Genomic DNA, 22,531 nt, shown 5'->3' with positions numbered 1-22,531 from the left:
ACTATACAGAAATTTCCCTTTGCCCTCCCCACTTCAAAACTAATGTATCCTGGGGGTCTACTGTCCTATACAACTAAGTATTTTGAAATGGGAAAAAAATAAGAACCTACTCAGTTTCTGCCACACTCGCATTAACAAGAGTCGAATTTCAAGCTGTAGCGAAAGAGCGGGACAAAAAGAGTAGACAGGAAAGCAAAGGTACAGACCTCTTCCTCCTCAATTCGAGCAGGTTCAATCAGCAGATTATTGACTTGATCAAATGACACCCCCTGTTAGGGACAGGAACCAGCGACAAGCATGCGGATTAGTTGGGCCCCACAAAAAAAAAAAATAACCCCAAAAAAGCTCACACTCTCAAAAAGACGGCTCTCTCCATTCGCACCGACCCAGCCACCAGAAGTCGACAGCGGCAGAGATGGAGGGACCAAGGAAAAGTGGGAAACATTTTTTTGGGGAAAAAAAAACAAATTCCGTTCCATCCCTTAGGAATCCAAAAAAGCTTCTTATATATTCTACTGCAGAGAAAACAGGCAGTCTCAATAAACAGTTTGGAGATATTTACACTGAATGACGCATTAAAAAAAAGTGTGCAATATTTGAGCCTTAAGTTCAATGCACGTGGGGGGAATTACAGAGTCCTAATGACTGCAGCAAGGCACCAATTATGTCCATGTGCCATTTATAGAATGCATCATTTTTAAAGGCAGTGTGTATTATTAGACCACTAGATGTTCCTTAGTTGTGTTGTGTAAATTCAATAGAGTGCTAAATACAAAGAAAACAAACTACAATGACTCAGAGAGACCAAATCGCAATCTTCATTACAGTATTTTTTTTTAAGTAAGTGTTGGATTTGAAACAATTGTTACTCTCTGCCACCATCTCCTGGCTCGAGGCCATGATTGCACCCTCAGGCAGCCAGTTAATGATTTGCATGCAAGTACATGCATTTCTTAAACACGCTTGAAAAAAACTTCTTTTTTTTAAATATTTTCTGGGGGTTAGGGTTGGCGTTTGGACTTTACTAGAAGCAGGTCTTTTCTTACTTTTACCATTCTTATGCTTCACTGACAAATAGAAACTTAAAAAACCTGCAGGAAAAAGCATGATGTTTCTCGCCAGCACTCCCCATAGACCCGTTTATTCAACCCTAATGTGTTCCACCCCCGAATAGCTAGGATAAAATTAAATAAAAGTAGAGTGGAATATAAAGAACAAGAGCTCTTTGAACTCTGTTGGGCATTGTTAACACATACTAAACAGAGATTTACTTTTCAACTTTTTAAGGACACATCAAACGACACACCCCACCTTCATTTACATTTTTGTCAAGTATATAAATATACCTAACCTAATTGAAATAAGTCTTCTACCAAAAAATAAGCCTTATTTTAATAAAACATTTTGCATTTAAAAAAAAAAAGGTAACATTCCAGCTCTACCGTAACAACTTCTGGTGAGTCTGAGACACAAACACACACACATACACCCACAATGATTGATAGTTTTTAATGAACGAACAGAGTAACACTCTTTTTCGTTAATTTGATTTTACTCACACACAACATACTCCACACGTGTCAGTAGGGTAATTTTAACTTTGATTACTTTCAATTACTTTTGGATTAGTCCAATACCAAATATGCTAATAAAAGAGAAAAGAAACTAAATATGAATAAAATTACTCAATTTTGTGCAGGTTTGGGGAGTAACGGAACACATGGAACGGCAAAAATGATGTTGGCAAGCTACTTTTCATTTTGTTTCTGTCGCATTTTATGTTAGTTTTGCCGGAGATCAAAGCCAGGAGAGAAAGCTTACCACGTGTTGTGAGTCATAATTTTATTCATATTTAGTTTCTTTTGTCTTTTATTAGCATATTTGGTATTGGAGTAATCCAAAAGTAATTGAAAGTAATCCAGTTAAAGTAACCCTACCCAACCCTGCACGTGTAACATAAACAGTGAAATGTTTAGTGGTGCTTGAGGGGGTCAGGAAGCAAAAAGATTGGGCCAGAAGCTGCACGGCTCGCTTTAGAGGAGGGGGGGGGGGGCTTTACAACATTAAAATTCACATATTTGACAAGTATAATCTGACAAAAAAACACAATGTAGCAATCCTACCTTGACTTGACTGGAATTGAGATACCGGCTGTCTTCCGGCTCCGGCGTCTCCATCCTTTGACGTAAAAGAGGTGTCCCTACAGATTGGTCCTCTTCCTCGCCATCCCGCTCGTCCTGGTTGGTCAGGCCCAGGCCATCTGGGTTGAAACCCTGCAGCAGGGCGGCCACTGTCTCGGGCTTGGGCAGCTTGGTTATCTTGAAGTGCTTTTTATAATGCGGCGTGTCTTTGCGGATAAGCCGCTGCTTTTCCGCAGGGATGGGCGGCCCATACTCGTCCTCGCTCCTCTCGCCGTCTTCCTCCAAATCGTCCTCGTCCCTGCAGCGGATGATGGGCTCCTCTGCAAAGTGCACAGTGGGCTGGGGGAAGATCATGTTGCAGGTTCTCCACTCAATTTAAAGGTAATCTCAAACTGATTTATTTTTTCAATTAGGCACAGAACGTGTAGTGTTGCTATCCACAATGATACAAAAATGTGGCAAAATATTCAACGTGCCGGAATTCAAGAAATTTTTGTCTCAAAGTTGACTATTATAGCTTGTTTGCGATAGAGCTGTGATGTAATTGAAGGAACACGACATTGTAAAAATGGTGAATCGCATTAACACAACATCCAGCTCCGAAACAGACAGCGATTGTAATGAATAGCGATTGCATACCGCTCATTTTTGCTAAAAGGTAGATTGTTTGTGTTTTTTGCCGCATATTGTGGTTGGTATAATTTTCTCCGGCTAGCTCCCTGTTAGCATCAGGCCTGCAAGGGCCTTGCTTGTATGGTTTACTTTCGGTTTGCGCTTGTTGGCTGCCTGCCGTTTGTTGTTCAGTAGGCTAGCCTGGCATGAGTGCCTTCTTTTCCATGTTCCTTGGTTTGTTTATTCCCGTAATTCCGGTTTTTGTTGTTGGTTTCTAGTTAACTTATCTGCTCACCGCATTTTTTTAGGCTAGTGTTACCGCCGGTTTTACTGTGTTCTATGATTTGATTATTCCTGGATGTCTTCACATTTTGACCGTAGCCGTTTTTTGACATTCTTTCCCAGTTAGCCTGGCGGCTCACGTTGTGTTTTTTGGCCTGACAGTCTTATGATTTTCCCCCTTGGCTGTGCCTGCCTTTCGTTGCTTGGTCTTGGTTAGGACCTAGGGCAGCTATCCGTGTTTTTTTTTTTTTTTTTGTCAATTATCCCCTTTTTGGGCTGCTTGCTTTTTGATGTATTAATAATGGATCCACTGTAGGCTTTCTACTTGATACTACCTGTACCAAAACTTTGCTCAAAATGCTCATATTAGTCGCACTATTGTTACTATGCACTATTATTTTTCATTACAGCTAAGGCCAGTTTTCTAAGCACTACATTCGAATTATTATTTTTGGCAAATTTATCCAGTCTTTTTTCCCCTTCAAAATCTTTAGCATCTGTTATACCCAGTAGTGCCATGTCTTATCTTGTTGCATACATGTTTGACAAAGTTGATATCAATGACAATATAGACAGTTCTATTCTGTTCTATTGTATTCAATTATATTATATTATGATCTATTGTATTCTAACCTCTACTACTAATTAACACATAAAACAATTTAGCAACTGGCTTGCTAGGGTGCTGGTGTCCTTCCAATGATGTGACAGCTCAGAATGCCAAAACATGATATGCGGGTCTTTGGGTATACTCATGAAATATACCGCAAATACAGGGTTCCTACAGCTCAAGGCAAGTTAAATTCAATACTTTAAAAATACTTTTTAAGTGCCTTTTAAAATCAAATCTAAGACCAAGTTGACAAAAAAAAAAAAACACAATTGTAACAAACAAAACAAAAACAATAAATAATAAATAAATAAGATGTTCACAGTACTTCATACATCCTCAGCCAAAACTGGCAGATAACGAATTTGAAAGAACTCTTCTGCTACATTCATGAAGCATTTTTATCATGATGCATGAAAAAGGACTTTTGTTTAATAAAACACTTTTTGAATACATAGCACTGCTATATTCAGGACCAATTTTGAGTGTAAAAAATTAATAATACTAAATCTTTTTTAGGACTTTCGAAAATCAGTTTTAGAACATTTTAATGTCAATTAAGGCTTTATTTTTAGAGTAAAGAATTCAATGCCTTTTAAGATTTTTCAATGATCCGCAGGCAACCTGATTTAGATTTCATGAAACAGCCGTGTACTATTTCCTCATATTTTGAATGTTTAAGAACAAGAGATTACATTCAAAGGCATTAGATAAATTACCTCAATGTACTCGACTTCCATCTCATCCAGATCCTCCTCCTCATGATGGGAGTTCCCACCCACAAGATCTTCTCTCAGAGAGGACACGGGGACATCCCGTCTGTCCTCGTGAGAAGTGGCCGAGAGAGTGCTGTCAGAAGCCTGCGAGTCGTGGCTCTGATTGGAGAAGCCGCTGAGCCGTTTCTCCTAAAACCAGCATGCGTCAGTCCAAGAAATCAAACAACAATGAGAGATCACTGGACGAGCTTTGATGTCACCTGTGCGTCGGAAGACGGATCTTCACCGTTGGGTTTGGATGTTAAGACTTCATTTCTTCGGTCCTCAATCACTTTTTTCATTACTTTGAGCTCACTCGGATGAGGTGTGGCTCGGCGTTGAAGCCCCTAGAAAAGCCACAGCAAGATATGGCAAGACCAATTTGATGTCTAGTTGCTATATTTGACTGATGTCAGCTCTTTCAAATTTCAATTGACACTGTGTAATACAGTAATCCCTTGCTACTTGGAGCCTTCGTTACTGTTCCTTTACTGCTTCGATGATTTTCAATTCAATAGTCTTTATTGTCATTGATATCAACATATCGTCCATCGTGTTTTGAACGGACAGCAAAAAGCAAATGCTATCACAACGGGCAGGTTGTACGTGTGTGTGTTGTGTGGGCATTATTGTCTGTGTGATCAATGTGTTCACTAAAAAAAACTGGGAAGCATAGTGACAGCTAGCTTTTAGTGGCTCGATACATTGAAAATAAATTCATTAATCACATCAGACTCTGATGAAAGTCAATAAGAGCGCAAAGAAATGGTTATTACCAGCAAGTGCTCATTGGATTGTTATCGGGTATGAAAAGGGACTGAATGGCGCCAGGCAAAGAAGTAGTAACGAGGCTGCAGGTCGGGCATATTGCTACGGCTAAGCTACGAAACAACACTCACAAGCTACGCCTGCGGAGCCTGAATCTCACCAACACCAGATCCATTACCCATTAAACAGAAAACCTGGAGCTAAAACTCATGGGAAACCACTACATTCGGGACGATTGTATTTTAATCATCACAAAGACCCTGCTAAACTCAAAGTTACCAGATGCTAGCATGCTTTTAGCCAGCCACTCTTTAAATCGCTTTCTTACTCTTAAAGGAGATGCCCTCTGCTTTTGTTGTACTTTTGTAAAATGACAGTAAAGACCATTTACTCAACTGCAATTATGTGTTCTGTGTATTTGTACAGGGAGTGCAGAATTATTAGGCAAATGAGTATTTTGACCACATCATCCTCTTTATGCATGTTGTCTTACTCCAAGCTGTATAGGCTCGAAAGCCTACTACCAATTAAGCATATCAGGTGATGTGCATCTCTGTAATGAGAAGGGGTGTGGTCTAATGACATCAACACCCTATAACAGGTGTGCATAATTATTAGGCAACTTCCTTTCCTTTGGCAAAATGGGTCAGAAGAGGGACTTGACAGGCTCTGAAAAGTCAAAAATAGTGAGATATCTTGCAGAGGGATGCAGCACTCTTAAAATTGCCAAGCTTCTGAAGCGTGATCATCGAACAATCAAGCGTTACATTCAAAATAGTCAACAGGGTCGCAAGAAGCGTGTAGAAAAACCAAGGCGCAAAATAACTGCCCGTGAACTGAGAAAAGTCAAGCGTACAGCTGCCAAGATGCCACTTGCCACCAGTTTTGCCATATTTCAGAGCTGCAACATCACTGGAGTGCCCAAAAGCACAAGGTGTGCAATACTCAGAGACATGGCCAAGGTAAGAAAGGCTGAAAAACGACCACCACTGAACAAGACACACAAGCTGAAACGTCAAGACTGGGCCAAGAAAAATCTCAAGACGGATTTTTCTAAGGTTTTATGGACTGATGAAATGAGAGTGAGTCTTGATGGGCCAGATGGATGGGCCCGTGGCTGGATCGGTAAAGGGCAGAGAGCTCCAGTCCGCCTCAGACGCCAGCAAGGTGGAGGTGGGGTACTGGTATGGGCTGGTATCATCAAAGATGAGCTTGTGGGGCCTTTTCGGGTTGAGGATGGACTCAAGCTCAACTCCCAGTCCTACTGCCAGTTTCTGGAAGACACCTTCTTCAAGCAGTGGTACAGGAAGAAGTCCGCATCCTTCAAGAAAAACATGATTTTCATGCAGGACAACGCTCCATCACACGCATCCAAGTACTCCACAGCGTGGCTGGCAAGAAAGGGTCTAAAAGAAGAAAAACTAATGACATGGCCTCCTTGTTCACCTGATCTGAACCCCATAGAGAACCTGTGGTCCCTCATCAAATGTGAGATTTACAAGGAGGGAAAACAGTACACCTCTCTGAACAGTGTCTGGGAGGCTGTGGTTGCTGCTGCACGCAATGTTGATCGTGAACAGATGAAAGCACTGACAGAATCCATGGATGGCAGGCTTTTGAGTGTCCTTGCAAAGAAAGGTGGCTATATTGGTCACTGATTTGTTTTTGTTTTGTTTTTGAATGTCAGAAATGTATATTTGTGAATGTTGAGCTGTTATATTGGTTTCCCTGATGAAAATAAATAATTGAAATGGGTATACATTTGTTTTTTGTTAAGTTGCCTAATAATTATGCACAGTAATAGTCACCTGCACACACAGATATCCTCCTAAAATAGCTAAAACTAAAAAAGCCCCACTCCAACTTCCAAAATATTCAGCTTTGATATTAATGAGAGTTTTGGGTTCATTAAGAACACGGTTGTTGTTCAATAATAAAATGAATCCTCAAAAATACAACTTGCCTAATAATTCTGCACTCCCTGTAGATCAGTAGTTGTTATTTTGTTACAGTCGTATACTCTCAGTCGGTAATGACGTCATCTCGAAGGAAGTTTCCCCTACGGGGGCTTTTATGAAGGTGTGACGCCACTTTATGAATTCTCACTTTTCACTACAGATTCGCACGACTATTTAGATATTATTTTCTGATATTTTTTGACCACAGCATGAGGTTCATACAATCATTCACCATACTTAATGAATAACAAAGTCTGATTTGGTTCACGAAAAGGGAAATATTCTTTCTGCCTGTAGCAGTATTCATATTTTGTCAAGCAAGTTTTACAGAACCAAAAAGACTAGTAGCATCCATGATGGCTTTCTCGTCCCTTACTTTTCGCTCAGCAGCAGCCTCGTCGTCTTCCTCCTCGTCTTTGGTCTCTTCCTGGAACTGAATGACTGACACTCTGTTAAGATTGCTGTCCGTCCAGCTGTCATCCACGCTGTTCTGCAGCAAATTTTCTGTGGACGAGAATAATAAATCAGTTCTCTTCTGATCCCACAGACGGATGAAAGGTAGTTGTGCTTTAAAACACTTCAATCAAAAATCCATTGAACTTAAACAAAATGTAATTTAACCATTCATGAGTTTTACAAGACTAGAATAGAATGGTCTTTTTTTTAGTGATTACAACAAAGTGTAAATGGCTTATGATGAGATTGGATGTGGCACTCCAGGATAACAATGTATGAAAAGACTTAAAGGAGCTGTAAGGAATCTGGAACTTTTTTACTCGTGCCACCTCTGGCTAGTGTCATCATAGCAGCCTCTGTCAAGGTCCTTCATGATGCACATGTGAGTACACGCATTTATTAGATGTGCTCAAATAAACTCTTCTTTTTTAAATTAAGTCTTGGGGTTTGGACTTAACTTGAAAAAAAAAAACTTTTCTTACTCTCACCATTATAAGGCTACACGAACAAAATGAAACAACAACAAAACAGTGGAGATTAGCATGACTTCACACCACACCAGGGGTTTCCAAAGTTGTGCCTGCTAAAAGCACCTGAGTAGCCCGCGAACTGGTGCTGAAAATCGCTCACCAGTGATGGGTCATGGTGACTTTCTCTAAAATTTGATTTCTGACTGGCAGGAAAAAAATAATGACATGATCAGTGTCTTAAAAAAATATTTGAGTGGTTGACTTTGCTTATTGTAACCCACTTCTAATAATTACAACTTGGCAGCAACTTTATCACATTCGAAAAAAATAATAATAACATAAGTTGCTATTTTACAAATGCATTTCAAATTGGTAGCCCTTTGCGCAATTAGGACTATAGGAAGTTCTAGGGTTAAAAAAAAGGTTGCTGACCTCTGCTCTACACCACTTTAATTAATGATTTGGCTTCTAACATGATAGAAAATATTCAATTACTGTGATTGCTATTTTCAAAATGCGGCAAATTGCTGACATCAGGTCGGATAATTTCAAAGAAGCTACTAAAGCAAATAAAAAAAGGAATTAAAAAGAATAATTAAAATACAATATTCTATACATATGTTGACATTTTTTTCAGTCTTGCTTGCTTCTTTAGGGTGGTGATAGATGGTCTCTAAGCAGGGTAGTCGAGTCAAGTCATGTTTATTTGTATAGCCCATGGGTGTCAAACATACGGCCCGCAGGCCGGAACCTGCCTCCAAGGAGGTTCGATCAGGCCCGCAGGACAATTTAAAAGTGGGAAAAATGCTCAAACGACATGGAATTCATATTTTTAAGAAGATGCAAATCACAGATTGTCCACTAGAAGGCATGGTGGTGCTGTTTCGATCAAAGCAGTGCGATGCAGATTTGAAGGGCAAATTTGCCTCCGTAGGTCTTGACAAATTTTATCAGTATCTACTACCAGGGTACCCCAAATTAACAGCACTGCTTGTGCATTTTTGGAGCAACCTACCTTTTTGAACAAATGTTCTCAGTAATGAATATCGATAAAACAAAAAATGCGTTCAAAGCCCACAAACAAGCACTTAAATGACATTCTGAAAGTGTCAGCTAGTCAGGATGATGCACTTGTACAGGCCAAAAGACGCCAAATATCAGGAAAAGAAACAAGTCCAGACTAGACTATCACCTTTAAAATGCTGCCTTAGAATGAAGAATACAGCTCTGTGAAAATATGAATCCTTACTGTGGTGACTTAAAAAATGGAAAACATGTGCAAATGGTTTAAAAATTCCTTTCTTTATAAATCTAATTTAATATAAAAGTGCATTACTATATTTTTCAATACTAATTTATGTTTTGTGCCTTTGTTGAATAATTGGGATCAGTTGCAGTGCATATACGTGAATGATAAAAGCAAATTGCACATTTGTCCGTGAAATTAAATGTTTTGTAAAAGGAATGTTCATTAAATTTCATCATTTTTCTAATGTCCTTGTACTACTTTACACCAAAACAAATGAAAGACGTGATATTTTGGTTATTTATAGCATGTACGGTATAATTTTAATAGTCCGTCCCACTTGACATATACCGAGGCCCGCGATGTGAAATGAGTTTGACACCCCTTGTATAGCCCTAATCAAAAGGAGTCTCAAAGGGCTGAACACGCCACAGATTATTGCAAACCTGACTATTATTATACCACCCCCTGATCTAAAACCTGCATGAAGGCAAGGAAAAACTCAAAAACCTCAACATGAGGAAAATGAAGAAACCTTGAGAAGGAACCAGAGATGAAGTAATCCCCCTTCCAGGATAACCAGGCTGCAATGGATGTTGTAGTAACAATTAATACACATATATCGTCAACAGGAAATATAGGTCAATCATAAGCTATAGAATAGTAGTGTGTTTTAAGCCTAGATATAAACAGTTCCTCTGAGGTTGCCGATCGAATCTCAGTGGGCAGAGCATTCCTTGTTTTAAATCTAGAATAAAAAGCATGGCATAGGGGTCAAAAATCCAAAATGTTGAAAGAGCCATATAGGACCATCCATCCATTTTTATTCGCTTATTTGTCTGGAGCCGCAAAAACTAAAAGCTTTGAATAGGATTTATAATGAATGCAACACGTGTTGTGTGTGTATCTACAGTATTGTATCAAAATGGCTAGGTAATGCAGCTCGTTCCATGGAGAATGATGCACCACGTGACTATTCTATTGTAGGATAACTTGTAGGATAAATCCAATTTTTTAAGGCATTTTGATTTTGAGGATGAAAAAAGACCAAAATGGAACACTGTACCCCTTACCTGGATAACAAAAAGAGTGCAATAAAACGCACCATGCATTTAAATAAATAAAACAGAAGCCTTTTGATAAGGTAAAGAGATACAATTTAAGTTTGATTTCTGTGCAAATTTTAAACAAGTCAGTGCATGAGTAGAACGTCAACGTTTTCTCTCTCTCTTTCAATACTAAAAGCAGCCATCTTTGGGCCTGAGCCAAAAAACAAATACTATCCCCACGTGTCATTCAAAATATACACTGACAAAAAAAAATATGAAAAGACCTACAAAAAACAGCTTCTTTGTTACAAAAAAGTGCTTATGACAGCATTGTGCTTTTACCTATTCAATGTGGCTTCTGTGTTGAAAGGAGTGCAGTATTAAATTGTGACGCCGCCACTTTAAAAAGGGCGAAGCTTGCACTTTGCTTGGCTCAAACAGGAAATACGAGAAAGGGAAAGACAAGCGAAGGAGCTGATTTACCTCTTGTCTTATACCAATATAGTAGCACCAGGAGTTTAAATGTAATATTTATTCTACACATTTTTACAGCATTGGAAAATGTTAGTTTGTGTCATGTTTGTCTTTCCACAGAAACAATATGAAAAAAAATGTATTTCCCGCCTCCGTTTTTTTCAATTTGTAAAAACTTTAGGGAAAAGTGCCAGGGAGCCACTCCGCAGAAATAAAAAGCCGCATTCGGCTTCTGAGCCACGGGCTGCCGACCCTGTATATAGGAGGGGGAAAATAACGCTGACTTCTCACCCAGGCTGGGGGAAGGCTGCTGAGGAAGCAAATAGCAGGTCAAAACTTTCTCCCCCGTGTGCTCGTCGTCCTCGGTTTGGAACTTGAGCATCGGCTGCGACTGGTTCTCCGCAAGCCACATGGCCTTCAAATTTAGGTTTGCCAAGGCAAAAGGAAGGTTTTGTAATCTGAGAGGTTTGACAAAAACAAAAAATTTAAACAAGAGCAATGACAAAGCTGGACGCTACTCGACTTTAGAGTGTGACCTCCCTCACCTGTTCCCAGCCACATCCAGCACGTGCAGCTCTGTGGCGTCGGCCAGCTCAGCAGGCAGTTTTGCCAGGCGGTTGTCCCGTAGCGAGAGCACATTAAGGCTGGCGCAGCCGCCCAGCTCTTTGGGTACGGCGCCCAGTCGGTTGCGGTCCACGTTGAGGTTGGTCAACTTCTTTAGCTTGCCCAGCGAGCGAGGAAGCGTCTTTGAATTGAGAGAAGTGATGAATAACCAGGTTTGGGCATTAATGGAATACATGTAACGGCGTTAAGTGATCAGGATACAATTTTTTATTTATTGTATCCTGTCACAGCTACAGAAAAATACATCATCAAATTACAGGTACATTTAAAAAAAATAGGAATTACCTAGCATTTATCTAAAATATGAAATTCGTAAAGATAATGGGCCGATATATGAACTGTGTCTATCATAATCTTCACCACTGACACGAGAAAGACAGCGAGAGGTTTTACACCCACGCAGGATCTCTGTGAGAGATCGTACGTCCCGGCAACTTATCCACCAATGCATGTTTTTTGGCCTGACAGTCTTGTAATTTTCCCCCTTGGCTGTGCCTGCCTTTCGTTGCTTGGTCTTGGTTAGGCCCTAGGGCAGATATCCGTGGTTGCTCAGTAGTAGTTCAGGGACATTTAGCAAATGTTAAGGGACATTTAGTAACAGTAACTGTTTTGGATTTGACTTTTAAAGTAACCCTCCAAACCCTGTGAATAACACACGGCAAACCAGGTTGGTTTACAGCGTGTCGACAGCATTACCTGGAGGAGGTTCTCGGTCAGCACTAGCTCAGTCAGGTTTTCGCACTCTCCGACAGAGTCTGTCAGCTGAGTTAATCTGTTCTGGTCCACTTTGAGGATAGAGAGTTGCTTCAGACAACCTGATGTCCAGAAAAAAAGTAAAAACAATCATCAGATTCTTTTCTTCACTATTACAATCCCTGAGGAGCTGTATGGGATTTGAAACATTACTGTCTGCCCTAACTTAAAGTCACGATTGCGGCCTAATCCTCAGTCAGCATGTACATAATGTGCATGTGCATCCATCTTTTAAACACGCTCGTATTAACTCTTATTTTTCATCTTTCTTGGGGTTTATGTTGGCGTATGAACTTTACTAGAATAATAATAATAATAATAATAATTTCCTTTGTATTGTCATTCTTTGTAACAATGTACACAGAACGAAATGTCGATACACCTGACCCGTTGTAGCGAGCCGATGAAGCAGGCCCTTTCTTACTTTCTCTATGTTCATGCTACTCTGACAAAAAAAATGTTTTTAAAAAGCCTGCAGGGACGAGCAGGACACCACTTTCCAGAGAAATGATCAGATCCTTATTGAACCATAAAAATAATGCATTAACACCAATACAAATGTATTGGGAGTGTTATCCACCAGGGGACACTTACAGAAAAAAAGAAAGATAAAAAGGCCCCTCTAATTTACCATGCACACAAAGATCCACAAAGATCCAAAACAAATGGAACAAAAAACAAAATAAAAATATACCATTTAAGTTTGATTACATATTTATTCTCATTTTTTTTCTCCCTTGTGCAACCTTCTTTTCTCACCTATGCTGTCTGGAACCACCTCTAGCAGGTTATGCGTGAGTAGCAGGTCGGTGAGGGCCTGGAGTCCGTCCAGCTCCAAAGGAAGCTCCTCCAGCCGGTTCTCGGAAACGTCCAGACACACTAGTCTCCGCAGGTTCCCTAGTTCCTAAATATACAGAAAAAAACACTTAATTTTATGTACCAGACTTTTATAAAGGAGACCATTTCAGGTAAAGTTGAAAGTTTTGAAGGAATTTTCAGACCTTAAGTGAGTGTAGAATAAATTATGACTTAAGGTTGTTGCAAGTATTAAGAGAAGATCAATAAAAGCACTTGAGAGGCTGAAAAGAACGACTAGCTGAAGTTCGTCAGAGCTGGTGTAAATGAGTAATTCAAGTGGCGACACGGAGAAGCTACTAAACATGCGACTAAAAGATTGAAAGGGCAAACGTCAGGACACTGAATCGTGGAACTTATTGATGTAAGCTTGCATGACCAGCTGTGGAAAGCGAATGATATTGAAAATGAACCAGAAACAACTAGGAATAACAACAGCAACTACCAGCAAACCATAGAATGCAGCCAAGCGATAACAAGGAAAACAGTAGGAAAAAAAGGTCAAAAACGGCAAGCTTTATGAACACAGAGAACAAGTAATTATAACAAAACCAGTCAGCCACGAGCAACGGCCTGAGGCCAAGTGGCTAACATTAATGGCGAGAGAATGAAATAGAAAAAAAGTGGAAGAAGCGTGATTAACGGGACTCTATGACCATCCCATGCAGGGTTCAGCTGTGTGCTGTAACTTGCCTTTAAGTGATAAAAGCACTAATGAGACAAGCTAATTTCGCAAAACGGTCTTTAGGGCTTCTGTAGTACTATGATGGCTAACAAACATGTCAGCTTATTTGAGTTGTGTAATATGCCCATTTATTCATGTTTATATGATAGTACATGTATTTTTACTTATTATTTGAATCAATAGTGTTGTTTTTTTAAATTAACTCAATCAGTGCCAAAGAAGTATTTTCAGACATAGCCATTATTTTTTTTTTGTTTTTTAAAGGTTATGAGTTCTTATTTCGGACAAAAAAAATCTTATTTTTTTGTTGGTGTTGTTTTTTTGTTGTAAAAAAAAATAAAAGACATTTATATATCTTAAAATATTGTTTTTCTTTATTTAATGACTCCTGTTCTAAGACGACAATTATTATATTTTTCTTAGTGCTCTGTTTTTTTTTTAAAGGAATAAATAAATAAAGAATATATTTTGTACAAATAGTTTTACTCTTAGTGCCAAAGAGGTATTTTCTGGTCATATGCGGTTTTTTTTGGTTTGTTTTTTGCTAGTCCCGATCTCAGACGTAAGTTAGTACTTTTTTCTTACTGTTCTATTCTGTAAAAAAAAGATTAACCAAAAATAAGATATACGTTTATATATATATATATATATATATATATATATTATATATGTGTGTGTGTGTGTGTATATTTTTTTTTTCAGTTTCTATTTTTTTTTTTTTGCAAAATAAAGCAGAAAATTAAAAAAAAAATCAAATCATTGTCGTCTAAGATCTGGACCCAGATCTTTTACTGAGCAGGTTAATAAAGTATTTTTACACCATCAGGGGTCACAAAATAATACACACTGGGCTTAAGGATGTTATAAAAAAACTCACTGGTGGTAACAAGGACAACTGATTCCTGTCCAGCCATAGCTCCCTCAGGTTGGGCAGCGTTCCAAGTGTGTCTGGCTGGGAAGTGGAGCAAATTGAGAGAAAAACAAAAAGAAAGGTTGAAATTGAAACCACAAATTTGCCTAAAAACCCAAAAGGTTGTTAGCATATGGTTGAAGGTAATTACCAACACTTCCAGTTCGTTGCTGCCCAAGTCGAGCTGTTCCAGTTTGACCAGGAAGGAGAGTGACCTGAGAAAAAGACGAATTATATATGAGCTTGTTTGGAACCTGCTCAACAAATTGCCTTTACACATGCTGATGACATACCAAACATTTTACACAGGCTAGCATTGTGCAAACTATGACTCAGTTAATAACATGTTGCCTGCTGCGTCTGTCATAAAATAAATAAAATGTGGCCCCTCAATAATGTTGACAGCAGTATAAAACGTATTTGTTTAAAAAAAAAAAAAAAAAAAATCTACATTTCACCAGATGATGGCAGTAGCCCTTTGGCCACCTTGCCCGTGGCTTGCTGTGAAAATTTGAGCCCATCCTATTTCCAAAATTAAAATGTATTCCTGGCGACTGTAAATAAAAAAAGGCAAGTTGATTGTGAGGGCCGCCGCTTCAAAGACAATTGGAGATTGGAGTATTTTTTCACTGAGATCCCAGACAACTGCGTCTGACTATTTTGCCAAGGAACTGTGGCTGTTTTAAAAGAATATATCAAAAGGCACTGCCTACAAAAGCTAACTGGAGACTAACGTTGTGAAAAGGCGAAACAACTGAAAGCTGCTTTAATGGCGCACTTTTTTCCGAGACCCCACGAGCCAAATGAAAATGCTACAAAGACAAGCTTCGATGTCTGATCGCCAAGCACTTTGACAGAAACTGAATTTATCAAAGACTGTTCAAAGAATGCCAGGCTGAATAGTCGGGCCTCACACATTTTCAGCTTACCAAATCTGGCCCGCTTTTTTCAAACGTTTGGGAACCCCTGTATTAGTCATTCTGGGCAATTATGATGGTATATGATCTTCATAACTCTAACACAGAAAACATTTGTTGAAGAAAAGTTTTATTACAAAATCATCCAGTGGAAAATATTTTGAAAAAATGGCTTACTTGAAATAGGTTTTGACAAAAATTTAATAGTTATAGACTATGCACAAAAACAAGCTTGTGCTTAACAGAAACTAAGTATTTAGAAAAGCTTTAAAAAATCAGTTTCGAAGGAGTCAAATTAAACTCGTAAATGATCTGCCTCAATTTCATGATTCAACCCATTTTCAGATTTTCAATTTAATAGAAAATAGTCAATTAATGTCCAACAATGTGTTAATTAAAATGCAATAATTTAATTTATAGTTTATACCAGAGGTCCCCAACCTTTTTGAAGCTGAGAGCTAGCTTGTTATTGATAAGCATGAAAGGCAACCGTGTGGGTTTAGGAACCCAATGGCTTACATGGAAGCTCATTAAACTATGTATGTTAACTGTTGACATAATTTATTCTGAAGACTCACTGAGCCAACAGCAAATACTTGGAAACGCCAGCAAACCACTTACAGCAATTTGATTGGGTGAGCAGTAGAGGAAGGAGGATCTCTGCACACAGCGCAAGGCACTCCCTCTCTCTCTCTAATAATACGTTGATATCTTTATCGTCTGCAGTATTTTGTGGCATTTTTACAAAACAACTTTGCTTGCACCTTGTTTTAAAACCAATCTCTAGGACAAGGATGACAGTCAAAATGAGCCTCAACGTCCTTAACTGCGGGAAGGAGACGGATTTTAAGTGGTATATCTATATGGATATGGGACACAGGCTCTGGCATTATTATTATTTCATATATTTGATCAAATCATCAAATGACACACCGTGAAATAAAAGGTGTTGAGGAATTAACTTTTGTCTGGAGAGCGGTTTTGTTGAATTTTGTCTTAAAATATATGGTGTGGTTCTTTCAAAATGTTTTTTAAAAATATGTTTGCTTTATGGCTCATTGGGTCAAAAAAGTTCCCGACCGCTTGGCTACCAGTTTGATAAGCAATTCTAAAATTATCAGCAGAATGTCAGTACTTCCCATACCATAGAAAGTCTCAGGCAAGCCGCCAGGGTTTAATTGGACCCGCCAGAGTCTAAAAAAACATTACTAAAAATATTTTTAAATATATTTAAAAACAAAATTAATCAAAATGACTAAGATATCTCATTATATTAAAAGGTTGTAAACGCCATAGTGTGCTTGCTTGCATGCTTTTTTGTCCTCTCACTCGTATGTGATTGGTCAATATGCCACGTTGGTGATACCTAGTTTATACATGTGAACTAATTCATTTTTTTCTTATCTATGTGTTGATACAAATTTCAGAGTTATGTTTTCTTTATAAAAGGAAAGGAGCCAATCGGCGACACATACGTGGGCAAACACTTGAGCAGGTTCTCCCTCAGCTCCAGCGTCACCAGGTTGGCCAGACTGAGAAGAAGAGAGGTTGATTAGTCAGATCGCGGGCCGAGTGGCTTTTCCATTTGTCTGCGGTGGGCCCCTATAGCCCGCCTGAAGACTGAGTGACTAAATATTATGTAAAGTTTTGTTCGGATTCTCGTCATACGGAATTCTTAGCTAGCACATTGCTTGTGTTCACAATAGAGACGTAGAGAATGCCTGTAGAGAATGGCGTACTTTCCAATGTCGCCGGGCAGAGTCTGCAGCGACACCTCGTTGAGCGCCAAGTGAGCCAGTGCTCGCAGTTGAGTGAATCCGTCTGGCAATCTGTGACACAAAGGACGAGAGTGTAGCATTGCTATTTGTAGCAGACACATACAGTACTTGAAAAACTTGGGGGAAAAATAGTGATAGCTGTTTTTACCTAATGATAATCAACAAAATCCTGTTTCCGGAAATTGAAACCCTATAACTTTTTTCTGAATGCACGCTGGATGAAGAAAAATGGAAAAGCACACACAAAATCTTACTATTTTCAGCTCCTTTAATTATCACCTGTGAGCAAAACAAGTGTGGTGGTCATGGTGGTGATAATGTTTTTTTTTCTTTTTGTCCGTTTGTGTGGGGGTTTTTTTGTCTGTTTGTCCGTACCTCTAAGAAAAGAGGGGGTGAGTTAGGATATGACCACCATCTTTCACATGTAGTCAGGTAGGTTACCCTTGAGGTGAAAAATGCTAAAATAAGGTGACTCTGCACTTTTGGTTTTGTTGACACAGCAATTTTTCAGCAAAAAAGAGCATGAGGATGACTGAACAGCTGGTTTTAAACCTCCTGTCTTCAGTTTTCTTTTGTTTTTTCCTTGTATTCTTTGCATCTTGAGTTTGATCGATTCCAAATAATTTATGTAGACGATTAAGAACGAGCTTTTCGTACTCCTATTTCAGGATTTTATTCTCAATCTGGACTCAGTGTTACTCATTAGGTTTACGATTTTCATGTGCCAATGACTGCCAAATGCCACCAAAAATGGTTTCGTGTCTCAACATGGGTGATGCTCTAATGGCGCAAAGTCATTTTAGTTTAGTTTACAATTACATTATACAACCTCAGTAAACACAGGGGTGTTAGAAAGACTACAACATTATTTGATCCGTTAATCAATACTTACTTGGTCAATAATAACTACTATCACAATATATTGTTACTAGCGCCATAAAAAACTCAGATACATATTACAGATGAAAGATTATGGGTGTGTTCATTATGTGAAAATATGTCAATTCTAAGCATTTTACAAGTGCGCCAATATTGAATGGCACACATGCCTTGGCTAAGAATTATCTATAAATCATTTTCATCAGGTGGGATTATTTTAGCTGCATAGGGGGTAGTTATTGCAGAGCTGGCAAATATAAAAAATTGCATTTCAGAATGGATGAAAATAATTTTAATATTTGGAAAGTTGTTTCCCAAGGTAGTGTTTAAGAGCACTATTTTTCGGTTATAAGTGGTTCTTAGACAGTGTTATTACTTTAAAAAACTGCTAGCATCAAATCAGCGATCATGAATACTTTTTACATTCTATGTCACTTTAAATTCTATATGTATATGTGCACCATATGGGGAAGCTTTGAATTGCATTGACACCGAGTGTTATGACAATAAAGGCTTTGTATTCTATTCTGTTCTATTTTGTTCTATTCCATTCTAATAGCGTAATTGTACAAAAACTGTTTAATACTGGTAACAATCAATTCATTTCTAAAATAAACATTTTCAATAAAAATATAAAAATTGCTTGATTTTTATTTATTTATTTTTTTGTAGTTTTCATAAAAAATGCGTATTTAGTCATTTGCTACAAACTGGTATCATTTACTACGTAAGATTCTTAGTATTTCGTTTTGTTGCAATAAAATAAAAATAAATGGGCAACTGCTGATTTATAAAGCGGAAACTACATCGGGCAAATGTAAAGTTTGCCCAAGTTATATTTTGTCTGTTTTTCTCTATATCTGTGACGTTATATTTTGCAGTTATAAGTTCGATAATATTTATTTTTTTGAAGTAGCTTATAACATTTTCCGTTCTGATTTTAAAACTAGTTTAAACTAGAGGTCGACCGACGATCGGGCGGCCCGATTATTTAGATAGATAGATAGATAGATAGATTCATCCCCGAAGGGAAATTCACATTTCCAGCAGCATCCCTTCGCTGAGAACAATACAATAATAAAACCAAAATAATACAATATACAAATACCCAGCGTGACGTGCAAATGCCCACTGTAGCGTGTTATATAGAATAACTAAATAGTGCTACACAGAATACATATTGCAATAAGATTCGGTAATATGCAATGTAGGTGGTGTGGTTTACTGTGGGCTTTTACTCTGCCGGGTAGAGTTAAAGAGCCTCATGGCATGAGGAAGAAAAGATCTCTTCAGTCTGTCCGTAGTACAAGACAGTGACAGCAGTCTGTCGCTGAAACTGCTCTTCTGTTTGGAGATAATGCTGTGTAGTGGATGCGATGGATTGTCCATGATTGACCGCAGCTTTTCCAGTGCCCGTCTCTCAGCTACTGTTGTTAGGCTGTCCAGCTCTTTGCCCACAACAGAGCTCGCTTTCCTAGCCAGTTTATTGAGATGAGAGGCATCCTTCTTCTTGACGCTGCCTCCCAACACGATGTCGCATAGAAGAGGGCGCTTGCCACAACTGTCTCATAGAATATTTACAGGAGCTTTTTGCAGATTTTGAAGGAGGCCAGCCTTCTGAGGAAGTAAAGTCGGCTTTGCCCTTTCCTACATAGAGCTTCTGTGTTGGCAGTCCAGTCCAGTTTGTTGTTCAGCTGCACACCCAGGTATTTGTAGGTCTGGACAAATTCTACACATTCTCCTTTGACGGTTACAGGACTCGGGTGAGTTCTGGTTCTCCTGAAGTCCACCACCATCTCCCTGGTCTTGGTGGTGTTCAGGTGCAGGTGGTTTGCGTCGCTCCATCGGACAAAGTCCTGAATCAATTTCCTGTACTCCTCCTCCTGCCCATTTCTGATACATCCCACAATCGCAGTGTCGTCGGCAAACTTTTGCACATGGCAGGACTCAGAGTTGTACTTAAAGTCCGATGTATATAAAGTGAATAGGAACGGAGAGAGCACGGTCCCCTGCCGAGATCCTGTGCTGCTAACCACAGTGTCCGATGTACAGCCCCCCTGTTTCACATACTGGGGTCTGCCTGTTAGGTAGTCAGTAATCCATTCTACAAGGTGTGAGCTAACTCCCATCTCTGTCAGTTTCCTACTCAGTAGCAGAGGCTGTATGGTATTGAAGGCACAGCCCCCTTAGCCCTATCCAGGTGAGAGAGGGATCGGTGTAACATGTATACTATAGCATCCTCCACTCCCACCTTGTCCTGGTAAGCAAATTGCAGTGGGTCGATGGCGTGACGGACCTGTAGCCTCAGGTGGTGCAGCAGCAACATCTCCATGGTTTTCATCACATGTGATGTCAGGGCGACCGGCCTGAAGTCGTTGAGTTCCTCAGGTCTCGATTTCTTTGGGACTGGGATGATGCAGGATGTTTTCCACAGCAGAGGGACCCTCCCCTGTTCAAGGCTCAGGTTGAAGATGCGCTGTAGAGGGTCTCCCAGCTATATGGGAATTTGACAAATATCGGTATGGGCATTTTTATTTTTTTGGACGGGCCCATTGTTAAGTCTCGCTTCCAGCCGAGACTCTCTCTCCCTTGCTCCTACTCCTCCCCTCCCCTCATCGCTACACACCCCGCCCCTTCTGATTGGAAAAGTGACCGGAGGCAGAGCCACTGAAGCAAAAACTTCACCAACTGCAGACCGAAATCAAGCAGCTGACAACATTGAGATTTTAAAAAGTCTGTGCTGAGGTAGAAAAAGCGTGTGTGTGATTAAGAAAAAGTGTAAAAAGTGTAGTAAAAAAAAAAGCACATTTAGGTGGAGACAGATATATTAACTCGTATCATAACCTTAGTTGGTCAATCAAGTGTGTGTGTGTTTGAGAGAGAGCGTAAAAGCATGCTAAGTGGATGGTTGAGTGATTAGCTTTTAACATTAGGTCGTCAATATGGCTCTAAAACAGGAGTGCCCACACTTTTCGATTAGCCAGCTCCAATAAAGTTTTCAGTTAATTTAAGTCATTTGCAAGTTGAATTGACATTTTTATTTATTAATTGAAAGTTTTTGTGTACTTTTGTACGAGTTGCTGCTAAGCCTAATTTAATTCCCTGCACGGTTAGTTTTTGGTTTAAGTGAAAGATTACTGATGTTAGTCGTGATGAAATTCTATTGTATTTACTAAAAGCTATTACGGTTTAACATGAATTTATAACAAATATCCTTAGTTTCTTTTTGCATTATTAAAAATGTCTTATGACAATTTTTAAGATTTTACAACTAATAAATCAAAGCCAATTTTCCGATTTTTCCTGTACCATTAAAATAATAAAAAAAAAAATAATAATAATAAATCCAGTGTGAATCGTGTATTTTGGATATCCTCAAATATATCGGCGATTTACACGATTGCTTTTGTAAATATAATGTAAATGTTCAGCATTTGTGTAGCGCTTTTCAAGTCAATGAATACCCCCCAAAGCGCTTTACAATGTGCTTCACACTTTCCCTTTTAAACACTAACTAACCAATAGCAGTGTCAGCCTTTTCAAGTCTTTAAATATGACCCATCTTCGTACGTGTTTTTTCAGTTCAACAAATATATCTGTGACTTGCATATGCAATTTTTCATTTTACTAACACAGAGAAAGGTTAAGGAACCACCATTATTTATTTGGGATGGCTCAGACTCAATAAAAGTACATGAGTGGGAAGATCTAATAAGGACATTTATTAAAAAGAGTAATGTGAGGCTTGAAGAGCAGGCCAAGGAAATCATTTCCAGTGAGTCTGGAAAGGAAGAGAAAGTGAAAGATACAGATGGTAGATTGCTGGTTAGCGGTGGTGCAGTCAGGACGAGATGGGCAGAGTATTTTGAGGAGCTGCTAAATGTGGAGGATGGGAGAGAAGTGAGAGTCGAGGCGATCGATGGTATGGAGAGAATGCCCGTGTTGGGTGATTTAAATGTGAAGCCTGTGGAAACATGGGAGGTCCAAGAGGCAGTGAAATAAATGAAAGGGGGGAAGGCACCTGGGTTGTATGGTTGTACTGCTGAATGCCTGAAAAAAGGTGGCACAGCTATGATTGACTGGTTAGTACGCTTGTTGAATGTATGCTTTTTAAGTGGTGTGGTTCCTGTTGATTGGTGCATTGCATGTGTGGTGCCATTGTATAAGGGTAAATGTGATAAGTATGAATGTAGCAATTCGAGAGGTATCAGCTTGTAAGCTGTATGAAAGAGTCTTTATTAAGAGAGTGAAAGAAAGAACGAATGAGGTGGTGATGGAGGAGCAGAGTGGTTTCAGGAAAGGAAGAGGA

General features: G+C 39.1%; 1 protein-coding gene across 10 annotated transcripts in view; it reads right to left on the bottom strand.

The window, feature by feature from the left end:
* Positions 1-22,531, bottom strand: part of scrib (scribble planar cell polarity protein) — a 138,794-nt gene that overhangs the window by 67,309 nt on the left and 48,954 nt on the right. For all 10 annotated transcript variants that reach the window (XM_088322880.1, XM_088322881.1, XM_088322877.1 and 7 more), the window contains exons 4-16: positions 17,305-17,394; positions 17,041-17,097; positions 14,800-14,863; positions 14,616-14,690; positions 12,958-13,102; positions 12,142-12,260; positions 11,367-11,566; positions 11,113-11,279; positions 7,503-7,630; positions 4,622-4,747; positions 4,365-4,550; positions 2,124-2,480; positions 207-269 (exon numbers count right to left, since the gene is read on the bottom strand). In XM_088322880.1, coding sequence (XP_088179006.1) covers positions 207-269; positions 2,124-2,480; positions 4,365-4,550; positions 4,622-4,747; positions 7,503-7,630; positions 11,113-11,279; positions 11,367-11,566; positions 12,142-12,260; positions 12,958-13,102; positions 14,616-14,690; positions 14,800-14,863; positions 17,041-17,097; positions 17,305-17,394 — 1,777 coding nt within the window. The remainder of the gene's footprint in view (positions 1-206; positions 270-2,123; positions 2,481-4,364; positions 4,551-4,621; positions 4,748-7,502; positions 7,631-11,112; positions 11,280-11,366; positions 11,567-12,141; positions 12,261-12,957; positions 13,103-14,615; positions 14,691-14,799; positions 14,864-17,040; positions 17,098-17,304; positions 17,395-22,531) is intronic.

Source organism: Urocampus carinirostris, chromosome 18 (genome assembly GCF_059441175.1).
Source record: "Urocampus carinirostris isolate Australia breed hairy pipefish chromosome 18, RoL_Ucar_1.0, whole genome shotgun sequence".
NCBI lineage: Eukaryota > Metazoa > Chordata > Actinopteri > Syngnathiformes > Syngnathidae > Urocampus > Urocampus carinirostris.
This window is presented reverse-complemented; position numbering and strand designations above follow the sequence as displayed.